At 38.5% G+C, this 14,215-nt stretch overlaps 1 protein-coding gene across 1 annotated transcript in view; it reads right to left on the bottom strand.

Moving 5' to 3' along the window:
- Nucleotides 1-14,215, bottom strand: part of PREP (prolyl endopeptidase) — an 87,788-nt gene that overhangs the window by 47,553 nt on the left and 26,020 nt on the right. Inside the window, exon 8 of the mRNA XM_054291784.1 lies at nucleotides 2,160-2,351. Coding sequence (XP_054147759.1) covers nucleotides 2,160-2,351 — 192 coding nt within the window. The remainder of the gene's footprint in view (nucleotides 1-2,159; nucleotides 2,352-14,215) is intronic.

Genomic DNA, 14,215 nt, shown 5'->3' with positions numbered 1-14,215 from the left:
TATTTATTCAGGACTACAACTTCCTGAACATGATAGAACTCCCATATCTTGATGCTACGATACAACATTAATCTGCAAGTGTCTGTAACAAAGAAGCAACTGAAGAATTTAAATTTACTTTTCTGTAAGATCTATAGATTTATTAAGATCTACTTAAAACTCGTCTTCTTATGGAGACTCTTGCATTTGTTGGTTCAATCCAACTTCTTTACATACAATTCCAAAAAACTATAGAGAGAAGTAGACATATGATTGCTTGTTCTGGCTTCACATTCAACTACAGTAAAAGATTAATGACACACAACATATTCCTGAAAGTCACCCTGATGGTTTTGTATGACAGATTATGTTTGCTTTCAACTGTTTAAGAGCTGAATGTCTGTTGGGTTTACAGTCTAAAGGCCAGTGTCCTCAGCAAACCCATTCCTCTGAGCTTTCAGCTTTTTTAGTGCAGTTCTTGTTAAGTCTGTACTGTCAAGGCTGTCATGTATAAGCCATTAAATGAATGCTGCATGCAATAATTTTTTTTTTTGTTTGAGCAGCAAGATGAACTCATCACAACTTTGCCTTCAGAACAAAACCAAAATGGAGCTGAGCTAAATACCACCGTGCAGGAAAGAGCAGATGTGGCATTTATCTTACTGGGAAGGAATAGATAATCAGTGCTTACAGAGCCACTGGTCAAAGCTCCTTTGGCTGCCTAGACCACTCTCCATGTAAATCCACACATGGCAACCACATTTCATGTCAGCCCCAGGTTCCTATCCCATTCTGTTTATACATTCACCACATCAATTCTTCAATTTGGTCCCACTTTATAAACTGCCATCCCTCATAACTTAAGCAGAGCTTAACACACTGCCAGTGAATTTGCACACGACCAAAATTAAGACTTGGAAGCAATTTTCACTTACATCTATTACTAATTCTATGCTTAGGACTTGAAACATACTTCATTTAAGATGTAGGTTGCTCCTGATTCAAATAGTTCCCAATCTTAAGAAAAGATTTGTGCCTCACCAAACTCTAATTTGCTACATTTCCATTCACTAAAATTCTCTCAATATTCTAGACCCCAGTCATTTGCAAAATCACTACAATTCTGGACATGTTTAGAATAAACATTTATGTCACACTGGGGACATCTAGTCTGGGGCAGAAATCACACAGGACACATTGTGAACTGCAGACAGAAATAAAGATTTTTTTAAGTGACAAAAGCGTTAAGATGACTTTGAAATGCAGCAAAATAGGTTTGTCTCAGTGAGGAAAGACAGAAGGTACACTATACGTACATATGAAATCAGATACACAAAGAGAATTCTACTCATTCTACAAAGCAGCTCTTCACTGAAAAAGCAGCAAACATGAAGGAATTAGTACAAAAATTGATTAATAAAAAATTCAGAGTATTTTTGAATAACTAATTATACTAGTCAGATAAATCATAATTATGCCTTGTACTGTATGGAGAGCAAATTACATAAATATAAACAAGGTATCTGTCAAAAAACAGCTCAAAGGTGGTTCTTCTGCATTATCTGAAACTAATTCTAAGCTTTCACAGAACTTTCTGCAAAATTATAGGATTAAAAAATACACCTTTATTTTTATTATCTCAAACCCAAATGTTCATGTTTTGAACTTACTTCTATACTTTAACAATTCCATGCCCTTACACTTTCCTGAGGCTTTTTTTTTCAAGTATTGTTTACTCCTCTTATTCCAGGAACAAAAGAAATCCTGTCTCAAATTCTGACCAATTCTGTTCAAAGCATGCTGCAGTACTGCCAGATTTGCTCTTTCCCCTCTTTCTGCTTACAAAGTCCCTCTTGATATAATCACTGAGTGTCTAGTAAACATTTATTTCACTGACATGGAGCAGGAAAATACTTTCCCCTCATTTCCTAAAAACACCAAATTAAAACAAGGACAGATGAAGCAACTTCACTAGGGCCACACAGGACGTTGGAGAGAGAGAGAAAGAGATGTTCTGAATCACTTGTATCTCAGCAAGTCTTTTAAACTGCAAATCCTAACCAAAGCTTAAACACAGGAAAAAAGCAAGAAGGTCTGTAAAAGATCATTCAACAGACTAATTACTGAATTAATTTGGAAAAAGCAGAACCTAATGTCTTTAACTTGACATGAACTCTTACCTAGAACATCTTTTTCATGTTCAGGGACGAGAACTTTCCATTTGGATTCCTCTGGATCACTGAAGTCAATGTTGATTAACCGATAATTTGGAGAGTGGCGGTTTGTCTTGAAAGTGAACACTGATCCTTCATTGGTGACATACTCGTACTCAGCCTCAAAGTTATCGATCAGCTTCACCCACTGAAGAATTCCTGTAAGATCAAACACAGAATGTCAATTCCTCAAACAAAGCAAAGGCCAGAATGTGTACCAGGTATTAAGAACCTCCAAAGACTGCTCCAGATCAATAGGCTGGAAAAATGGTAGTGGAAGAATGCCAGTTCACAGGCATGTTAAAATGACTGATTTGGAGGAATTTCTAGCAAAATACTGACAGAATTATGGCTTGTGTTTCACCAGCTTTCCTAAGGGGCTTCTGGAGAGCTCAGGTGTTTGCCACAGCAATGCTCCTACCACAGTGGCTGCTGTGAAGCCAATGCCATGGAGCACATCAGGTTCAAGGAGCTCACAAGTGCCCCCTTCTACAGAGTTAGAATGAAGGGCTGCAGCTGAGCTGAAAGACTGCACTAAGCTTTCAAGTGCAATTTTATTTCTAACAGTTTTTCTAAAATAACTATTTAATTATAAAGAAATGTTTGGGGATTTCAGTTCCTGCAAAAAATTTACTTTTAATGGAAAGTTTTCCATTCTCCTTAAAAGCCCAGAACTTCCTGCAGAATAGAAACGATGCTATTGGAATGAGTACAATAAACTTCAACATGAGGAATTTCTCTTTCAACTCAGAAACAACATTCCTGAAATGCTGTTCTGCAGAAATTTGTCACCATCAAAGGACAACTACATTTAGGAAAAACATCTGGGTTTCTGAAGAAAGAAACTGCATTTTGCCTATCAATCTCTTAGAATATCATTCACTAAAAGAAACAGACTTCCCCAAAAATGAATTGCCTCAGTTTCAGACTGTGGTACAGAGTGGGTAGAATTGACTAAACCTGAAGATGGGATTTTAAGACTCCACTGCTTTTCATTCACATTTTCCTGTTTTGCAATAGGTTGTGAGGCTAGTAGAAAGAAAAAGCAGCAAGGCTAGATAAGATATGTGATATATTTGTTATATATACAACCCAGCCTATCATCCAAACTTACTATTGCAAGCATCGTACATTAGCTATGCTGAAAAATCAGAATCCTTATTGACATGCGAAACTAAAGCTCTTATATCTTAAAATAACATTTAGTGCACTGTCTGCTCTTTTCCTAAAGCTACAGGTTGGGTCTTTGTTTTTAAGTATAAACAAATTATTCATAAATCTGTTTGTGAAACTCTGTAATGCAATGTTTGTATCAATAAAAAAAGCATTTCAGCTTATTTTATAGTATTAAAAACTGAGCAAGTAGATCATAGCCAAGCTGTAATTACTGTAAATTCAAAAAAAAAAGAAAAGAATAATTGAGGAAGCAGTGAGATGACTAAGGTCATTTTAAACCCATTAGATGTAATAACAGAGTATAGTCAGGCCTGGTACATTCATAAAGTTTGTATCTCTTAATTGCCACTTTGGTTTAAAGAAAACTTCCCTGTCTCTTCATGCAAAGTGACTAAATTCTACTTTGTGTACTGTTGTAGTATGAACTTTCCACACAATCCAGTCAATTTAGTATCCTCAGTGAATACAATGCCCCTTAAATTTGATTTTTATTGAGATCCAAAGTTTAGCCCTTCTCAAGAGATTTCATGCTGAAGAAAAATCCTGCTAAGTCACTGCAGTTGCTGTGAGTTCCACAGAGAAAACCTGCTTTGATGCCCAGGAAAAACAAAGGACATCCATCCTGCAGTGAACCCTAATAAACACCACAAAACCATTTCAAGATCCCAAGTCACACGGCATTTTATTAAATGAAAACTTTAACTGCAGAGTAACACCATAGCAATACTGGTATCTGACAGAATGAAACCATCATACTGAAATACAAGACTTCATAAGAAGAAATTGCCAGGCTGTTGAAAAAACACACTTTTTTAATGGCAAATGTGCACAATAGTTGTAGTCTCCATGGGTGCAACACAACTTGGATTCCATGAAGAAAAAGGACAATGATGTGACACTAGGGAGTTATATTGCTTCCTTGCAACTCATTCATCCACTCCCAAATGAGCAGATAGTAAGTAAGTGAGAGGGTTGATGTTCTGCAGGGGTACACTTAATTGTTATTATACAAAAACAAGAGCATCCATCTTATTAAAGTGGCTTTTATGTAGTCCTTAGAAGACAAATATTGCAGTTGAATTACCTCTTAACCACTATCTTACTGAAGTGGTTAAATACACCAACATCTAATCCAGGATCAGAGGCATCTAGAAGCAGCCTGTACATCAGACACATCACTGCTGCACAGGGTATGTGCTGCAGTTCTCCAGTGAGAGGAACAAATCCTTTGCAATGACACAGGTATCAGCCAAAGGAGGATGCTTCTTTATGCTTGGTTGCAGGTGACCTAGTTGTGGCTGTGACTGGAAGGGATATTCCAGCATTGCTTCAGATCCTCCTGCTTAGCCTTCTCCTTTGGGCTAGAAATAACCTGATGACAAACCCAGGCAGTTCACTGGGCACTAATATGGCTGAAAAGTGATGGGGACAGACATCATTTCTCCCCAGGCCATGCCAGTGGCAACACAAGGAAGGGACAGGCCCATGGAGCTCACTAGCATAGCACTGCCCCCATGTCAAGCACTCTGGCCTTGCCCTTCAGTAACAAAAGAACAGTATGTCTGTAAGCTATGACTTTACTTGAAGAACAAGGTGAAGGACAGACATTCAGTCCATTCTTCACAAAAAGGAGAGAAAAAGAGTTGAGGAACTGGATTTTGATAAGGCATTCACAGGTTTAACCAGAAGCCCTCTGAGAACATGTGCCTTTGAGAAGAATCACTGAAAAGTGGCATTTGGATAGTATAAGGGTACTCTTAACACCTGAAATGCTGAAGACTTCAGTTTAATCCACATAAGTACACCATGAGACAGATTTATTACATACAGAAAAAGCATGACAGTTTCTGTATACTGCTGCTATACCCTAATCCTTTCCCCTGCCAGTCCTTCTATTAAAATACATTGCTGAAAAGATACAGATGGTTTTGCCTATATGTTTTATACCAATCAGTTATTCATCATCACATAACTGCATTACAATAGGAACTGCAGGTAGAATTAAGTGGACAATAAAGCCATGCCACACAACAGAAAATCATAATCCTACAGAGCTAGGCTTCTGCAAAAAACAAAAGCAACATTCAGTGTTACAGACAGAATTTTTAAACCAAGTTTTTGGATCCACAGAAGATCAGAAGAGGAATTTCTGAAAGCATCACAGAATAAGCCCTAAGTAATATTGTACTGGCCTCTGAAAACAGTAAAATATTCCACGGTCTGCTGAGAGCTCTGGGTGATGAACCAGGTCTGAGAATGACAACAACTACAGGAGAAGGAGAAGGTAATTTGAACAAATTGGTAACAGCATGAATTATCACAAGGTCTTGTTACCAACCCTCTTTATACAGAAAGGACAGAGTAGCTGAGAGTCACTGTCAATCACTTCACAAAATGTTTTTGATAATTCTGTATTTCATTTTTTCATGGAAAGGCCAAACAATCAATTAATGGCAAATAACCTCTTGTCTGTGTACTGGAGAAACAGGGTTCAACAGCAGGGTTATCAGACACTGGGAAAAAAGGTTTCCAAAAGGTAAACACTTGCATTTGGCTTTTTTCAAGTGCTCTAACAGTCAAAATTGTCAGGTGAAGATATAAATGCTCATCTCCATAAATTCCATTCTGTCTTGTCATTTTTTGCAAGACGGCTTTTCTACAAATGGGGCAGTGCTGAGAAAGCTCATGAAGTGAACCAGGAGGCTTGGCTCATAACAACAGGACAGGTTTTCTAACCCAAAGAATGATGCCACATTTTATTACAGCACACACATTAAGTAAATAAATTTCTAAAGAAAGATCATTATTTTTTAACTCCCAGATTTTCATAGAATCACAGAATGATTTGGGTTGGAAGGGATCTTAAAAGCCATCTGGTTCCAACCACCCTGCCATGGGGACGGGGTCATGTTCCACTAGATCAGGTGCTTAAAGCCCTGTCCAACCCAGATTTGAGTATCTCCAGGGATGGGGCATCCACCTCCCTAGGCAGCCTTTTACAGTGTTTCACAGTACTAACCCACAGTAGAGGATTACTTCTTTTACATTCAATAGAAGACAGATAATCTCAGGGTGTACAGCATACATCAGATTGGAAGAGAGTATTTAAGGCCCCTGTGGCATGTTCATTACATATTCTGGGAACTGAATGGCAGAGTCCTTACTCAGACATCTACTTCCACATCAAAATGCAATTTCTTCTTGAATCATGCAATACTCAGCTTGCTCCTAAGCCTCTGCTCTGAGTGAGGCAGCTAGGGAAAAGAACTCAGGGGGTTTTCCCTTCTTTTTTCTTCAAAGACACAAATATTTAATTGTCTCACTCTGATCTCCAAAGGCCAGAGATATTTTCAAACAATTTGGACTTTCTTTAAAAGCAAGATCTCTCTATGTCTTGGGACCTGACTTCACCTATAAACATCTGAGGGAGGAAATACTGTAAAGGAGATATTAAGATGTTCTTAAAGGAATACAACTTTTGTATTTGTATTGAGAGGGTACAACTCATCTTGCAGATGATGGATGACAGCTACTCAATGATCATGGAAAGTTAATGTATTTGCCATCTAAAATATAAATAAATGGAAGGAAGCAATCTTCATTCCTTTGAGTTAAAAAGTTCAGACGTGTCAAGATATATTCAAAGATTCATCCAGAAGAAAGAAATCAAGCACTTTTATGAACAGACATTTCTCAATCACTTTCAAGGCTCCAATTTTACTTCCACTGGGATAATCACTCAAAAGACAGGAGAAGAGAATATAGATGATTCATTTTGAGAGAGTTATAGCTCATGCCCTCAGACAGCAGAACATATCAACTGAAAAGCAGGCATCAAAGCTAATCTCTCTCCCTCACACTACACTTTCTCTAATACAAACAGATGAAAGCACAAATACCTCATCTAAAAAATAACTCCATTATGAATACTATTTACCCTGGTGGTGTTCAAAGCCAGCTTGAATAAGGCATTGATTAACCTGGTCTAAAGGGAGATGCCCCTGCCCATGGCAGGTAGGGTTGGGACTGGATGATCTCTAAGGTCCATTCCAACTCCTCAACATTCAGTGGTTTATAAATGTAATGTTCAGTCAGAGAGTAGCAGCATGAAGATGTCCTTGCTCAAATTAACAGCAAGCTATTTAATTTCATAGAATAGTTTGCATTTGAAAGGACCTTTGAAGGTCATCTATGCTAATCCCCATGCAATGAGCAGAGACATCTTCAACTAGATCCAGTTGCTCAAAGCCCCATCCCACCTAAATTTAAATGTTTTCAGGAATGGGATATCCATCACCTCTTTGTGATGTGGCAACCTGTTCAAATGTTTTAACACATTTCTTGTAAAAATCTCCTTTCTTCTGTCTAACCTAAATCTACCCTTTTTAAAGTTTAAAGCCATTATTGTTTTTTGTATGGGAACAAGCCCTGCTAAAAGTTTGTCCCCACCCTTCTTAGAGACTCCCTTGAAGTTGTGAGGCAGCAGCAAGGTTTCCCTGAAGCCTTCTCTTCTCCAGGCTGAACGACCACAGCTCTTTCAGCCTTTCCTCATAGGAGAGGTGCTCCAGTCTTCTGATCACCATCATGGTCCTCCTCTGGGCCCACTCCAACAGGTCAATGTCCTCTCTGTGCTGGGGTGCCCAGAGCTGGATGCAGTGTTCCACGGGGTCTCATGAGAGCACGGCTGAGCACAGAATCCCCTCCCTCACCCTGCTGCCCATGCTGCTCTGGATGCAGCCTAGCACACAACTGGCTATCTGGGCTGTGAGTGCACATTGCTGGGTCATGTCCAGCCTCTCATCCACCAGTGCAAGTCCTTCTCAGACCCAGCAGGGCTGCTCTCAATCCCTTCATCCTGCAGCCTGCATTGATAAAGGTGGTTACCCCAGCACAGGTGCAGCACCTTGCACTTGGCCCTATGGAACTTCATGAGGGTCCCATGGGTCCATTCCTTGAGCTTGTCCAGGTCCCTCTGTATGGTATCCTGTCCTTCCTGTCCTTCAGGAATGCAGCACCACTCAGCTTGGGGATGTCTGCAGGCTGGCTGAAGGTGCCCTCAGTTCCACTGCCTATCCAGCACTGCTCCCACTCTGGGACCCCCGAGTACCTATGGTCCCATTGGACCACAGACACTCCTCACCCCTGACCATTGGGACACTGAGCTGTGGATCCTTGGGATGTGATCATCCACCAATACCTCATCCACCCAAAAATCCATCCATCAAATTCCTATCTTTCCAATTTAGAGAGATATTGTAGGAGACTACATCAAAGGTCTTACAGAAATTCAAATAGATGACCCTGTAGTGCTTCTTTTGTCACTAATTTTATTTATTTTTACTGCTAATAATTTCCCTCCAAAAATAAATACAGACAAAGTATGTATTTATACTTCTATTTATGCATAATAAATAAAAAAATACAGTGAAAGCAAGACTCTGAAACTGACATTTAAGGGATATGAAACATTTTTCTTAAACACTCTATTGCTGATCCTTCCACATATTTTTCAAGACAACTAATTTTTTTCTCCCCATTTGTTAGGATACAAGAGCCTTGTTTTGATATTCATTTTTGAAATTTTTTAAAAAGTTACTTCAATCACAGAAAAGTTTTTCAAAACATGGAAGAGTATTCTCCCTCTCACCACATTCCACTTTATAGCTGATGTCTACTGTCACCTCACTGTCTCTTGTTCATGCTCATTACAAAGGCTTTGACCCACTATTTCAGGCTACACAGCACATACTGACTCATCCCTTTGATGTTACTGTATATAGCACTGTTCATTGCTTATTTATTTATTAAGAGAGCCTGATAAATTGCAAGACTAAACTAAAATATAAAAGGCCAAACAATCCTATTTTCAACACTGAAGTAGACAAACATTAACTTTTTCCACCTGCCCTCAAGTCACATACATGCTTTTTAGTGTGGGGGAAAAAAACCCCAACATTCTAAACACAGAAAGAAAATTTGAAAAAAATTCTGACTGACAGCCTTGCTCCTAAATTCTTTCTTGCAACCTTTCCCTGCCAGTCTAACACAAAACAATTCCAGCTGACAATGACTAAGCAATTCCAGCTGAAAAATTACTAAGCTATGAACTTCTGTGTTTGCTCCATTTTTATCACATCTTTTCAAGCCAGTGGTTCTCAAGTATTTTCCACTAGCTCCTATTCCTGTGCATGTGTCCTCCCATCACCTCACACTGTTCCCACCAGACACAAACCACCAACCTCCAAGCAGCCCAGTACCCAAGCACAAGAGCCCGCCCTATCACTGTTCTCTCTCCAGAAAGCCCCTGTACCTCCTATTTAAAACAAATCCGTGTTTAGCTTCCTTTCCAATCCAACAACTCAGGTGTGCCTTCCAATTAGCCAACTCTCTCAGCTTTTTGCATTTCAGAAATCACTGCATCTTTTCATTAAGGCTGTGTTTCTACACAGCCAAAGACTATAAGAAGAGCCACCTCTTCTGCTCCCCAGGCTGGTTTATATCCCTTCTTTTTTCCCCTCTGCTCTCATGCTTCAGGTCCCTTAGGAAGAGTAAAGTGGGGCTCTGCCCAGAGCTCTGAGTCAGTAACTCATACACAGTTCTATAGTGCTCACAAGAGGATCCTGATTTTTTCATTAGGATTCCCAGCTGCTACCACAATACAAAATAAAGAAAAAGGTCAATACTAAGGACAACTTCAACAAGACCAATAGACCAGGTCATGCTGGTCTATGTTCATAGCCAAGGGTGATTAAACAGCTTTCATTTACTTCTTGTTGCACATCAACAGATTGGTGCTAAATTCCTTCTTCACAGCACTAAATCACATATTCAAAAGAGTAAACAGTCAAGGCTGACAATCTAATAAAAAAGAAACAAACAATCTCATTTCTCAAGAAAAAGGAAAAACAGAATTATTACCAGGCACAGAAGCATGAAGAGACAAGCTACATAAAAAACTGCACTGTTTTTGTGGTTTGTTTGGTGTTTTTTTTTTTGGTTGGTTGGGTTTTTTGGTTTCTGGTTTGTTTTGTTTTTTAGTAAGGTGTATAACAAGGTTTGCTAATAAATAATTGCTTGATTACTGTGTATCCAGCTGTTTGGCTACTGTGAGGCATTTTCAGGTATACCAAGAACAGTTAAGCAAAGTGATTAATGAAAGAAGTTTTCTTGTTTGACTGGTTCAACAAACAAGTAAACCTGAGTGCTGTCTGTCTTGTGGAAGCCAAGTTTGATAAAATAGCTGCCAAAAACTGTGCCTTACAGTGCTCAGCTACTGGGTAAATATGTGGTTTTTAAAGAAATACTTAGCATTAGATCACTTTTAAACGTTTGTTACAGGAGCCAAGAGTTGAAAAGCCTACGAGCAGCTTAGCAAGATAAGCAGGAAAATCTGGTGTACTGAATGAGGGAATAACATTCTGATCATGAACCCACAGTGCTGTCCCTCCTGAGCCAGCAGGCACTGCACTCCTGCTACTGATTCATAAGGCAAAATTAAACCTTATCAGCTGGCTGACAGAATGGTCAAATCCGGACAAGAATCCCATAACTTTGTCCCTGATCTTTCTAAACCTCACCCCACAAGGAACTAAGAGGAAGAACAAAGCACAAAGGGAAGAGTTATCCATGTCCACAGTTATCTGAAACAGAGTACAACAAGGGAGTTACCCCAAAAGCTTAAAGAGCAGCCAGCTGTGTTCCCAGAGGGTCTTCCCACAGCATTGCCTTGCCACAATACTGTGAACTATGACCTCAGGTCTTGAGAAATAGAGTATTTGTAAAATACTGATATGAGATAAAAATCTTTTTAAAGGTATGTTTGGTTAAGTTAGTTGTAAACGTAAAACTCCAATTGGTAAACCTGGTCATTTCTAACACAAAGAGCTTTGTCACAAAAACTGCTGTGAACTGGGTTACTCTGGTGGGTTTCACAAAACTCCTATGGTAGGAGGGTAGGAAGGGAAACAATATCTCCCCAAATCTCTTATCTTTTCAGACTAATTTAAAATCTCCATTAAAATGAAGCTATTACATATTTGTCATAGCTTACTTAGCACAGTGATTTTCTATTCTAAAAAGGAGCATTCTTGGCACAAGTAACTCACAATGGCCTCCTTAAAAACCTGAACATTTGAAGAGGAAAATGACTCAGTCTGTATTCAGTAGAAACTCTGTGAAGGGGGGGAAGGAAAGCATGAAGAAGGTTTTAGCTAATCTGGGAGGCAGAAAAGATGCTCAGAGGCTTCCTGTACCATTGATGGAAAGAAACAAACACTGCTGTGTAGATTATCTTCTGAGGAAAACAATCTGACAAGGAATACCACAGGAGAACTGCATGGCCAATTTGATTAATCTACAGCTGTTGACAAAAATATCATGACATAGTAAAGGGGGAAGATTATTGATGCACCTAAATTTTCAGATGCAGAAGTAGACAAGTTAAATCCTTTTAAGTCTCCTGAACATTTAGAAATAGCCTACTCTCATTTATGAGATGTGATCTCCATTCAGAGACTAAGATGATTTCCCACTCAACACAGGACAAGTTAACATCTGTTGACTCACAGCCTGAGAAACACATGAACAACCTATGAATGCACAGGACACAACTTCCTTCAGTACAACGGAACTAATACAATGTTCTCTCTTCCAGAGAGTCTTTGATGACATCATTATCATCTCACTTATTATTTAAAATATGCAAAAAGAAGCAACAATTCAATCTGTGCAGGAAGGTAATGAAATGCATTAACTCAAGATTACTAAAGCAATAATTAAGTGGCAAATAATGGACAAACCATGTTTTATAAAAAGATAAATTGTGAGAAAGATAAACCAGAGGTTTCCCCTTCCTCAAAGCAATATACTTCAGTTTGTTAGCAAAATCATTCTGTTCCATTTCTTGATGATCCTTGTAGAACAATCTGGATCATCCCTTTTAGTGTCTCAGATTGAAAAGGTGCAAATTTACTTTTTTATTTGTATTGTCTAGACAGACAGCAAAAATGGGACAGGCATGTAATTGAGCATAAATATAGAAGAAGTTCACAATTTAAGAAGGCAAAAAAGGGTTTTACAGCTTTTTTTTTTCAACTGAATGAGCTTATCTGGTTGGATTAAGATTTTCAAAACAACCACAAACTGTTGAGTTTAATTTGAAATTTAAAAAGGAAATATTTTCTTGCTATAAAAACATGCCATATATATATATAAGAGTAAAAATGGAAGAATACATGCTCCTTTCATCTACTGGGGAAATAAATATCTGAGCTCCTGCAAGCTTGTTATGGGCTATATTGTGTTTCTTGATGATTCCCACAGTAGCTGACTCACCCCTGAATTCACAGTCATATTCCAAATTCTATCAGGCAGATATTTATTACCCATTTTTTATTTCCACACATGAAACACACTTTAATTTTGCACTCCTGTTTCTTCTTTCTTTTCCCAAGATGGATACCCCCTTCTCACTCTGCTTCCCCACTCTACCCTGCAAATTTAAGCAAAATAATTCAACCAGCTAGTGTGCTCTTTGAGGGAAAAGGCCTCTTTTTGTCTCTCAGACAGACAAAATTAACTTTATTCTGAGTAAGAAGATCTGCTAACTTATGCGTAGAAATACTTTTTAAAAATTGTGCCACATCTCTTACCTACAGTAAGTTAGAAGCAAAGCCCACAAATCAGCTAGCCAACCTTAATTCTAGCAATCCCTAAGTAGAGCACATTCACTCATTCTAAACTATGACCTTACAATACAAATAAACTCAGAAGTATGAGAAAGTTGTTGACACCAGAGTTGAAACATTTAATGAGCATATCCAGCTGTGTGCAGTAGTAGACTAGTTCAGCTAAATCAAAGTCCCCAAAAATGAAAATAATGAAAAACTATATCAATAAAGTCTATAGATGAAAGAGAAGACTTAAATTTTTATTTGATCATATGAAATCTGCCACATACTGACCTCTATATATCCAGTGCAATATTGCCAGATTGCATGAAGTTTTCAAAATCTTTTTCTTCAGTCTCAGTGAACTGAGAAAATTATAAAAAACAATCACTGTTTCTAAATAAGCTGTACATCATACTACCAAAAGGATCCAAACTATGAATAACTTCAGGGAAACACAAATGGCTTTCACTGAATCCAAGAGCCTCAACCTAGAAACCACAATATTGCTATCCAGTACAAGAAGAGCTAGTACCAGGTAACTAGCCTATAAAATACCATACAGGAATAGTTTATTATTGTGATTTCTTCATAGTTGAGGGATGTCCTAACCTTTTGCTCCATCCAGACAAGGGAAGTCAGGTCTGCCTATTCATCCTTGCTGCTACAGCCAGGATGCTGCTGCAGAGTGGCACAGTCAGTACATTGAGCACAGGAGCTTCTGTGAGCATTGTGTGGCTTTAGTCCATAAATACACACATGTGCATTTATCTTGACCTGCTGCTCAAACAAGACTTAAATTCTGATGTATCTCATAGAAATTAAACAGTATAAAGGACACTTCTATAACCAGCCTCTGTGGGATTTTCAAGGACAAGTTCAAACAGTGGAAATAATATAAGGAACACGGACATAAGAGGTCTATTACAGAGGGAAGGATAAAAAAGAAGAGGGGGACAGAACCACCTAAGTGCAAAATTACTACAAGATTGTTTGTAATACCAGTTGTGTCCCTTCACTTCTGAGGTACATTCCATATATTAGGTCCTTTCCCTTGATTACTGGCTCTGTTACTTTTTTCCCCTTCATTACAAAACCATAGTCCTGTCTCTTAATAGAAATTTTCCTTGGTCAATTAATTTCAACAATTCAGGAAGCAGTTTAGTCAATATCACTTCA

The sequence above is a fragment of the Melozone crissalis genome, unplaced genomic scaffold (assembly GCF_028551555.1).
Source record: "Melozone crissalis strain CALT ecotype California unplaced genomic scaffold, PUWL_Pcris_2 ptg000106l_1, whole genome shotgun sequence".
In the NCBI taxonomy this organism is placed as follows: domain Eukaryota; kingdom Metazoa; phylum Chordata; class Aves; order Passeriformes; family Passerellidae; genus Melozone; species Melozone crissalis.
Note: the sequence above shows the minus strand (reverse complement) of the source record. Positions and strands in the feature narration are given on the sequence as shown.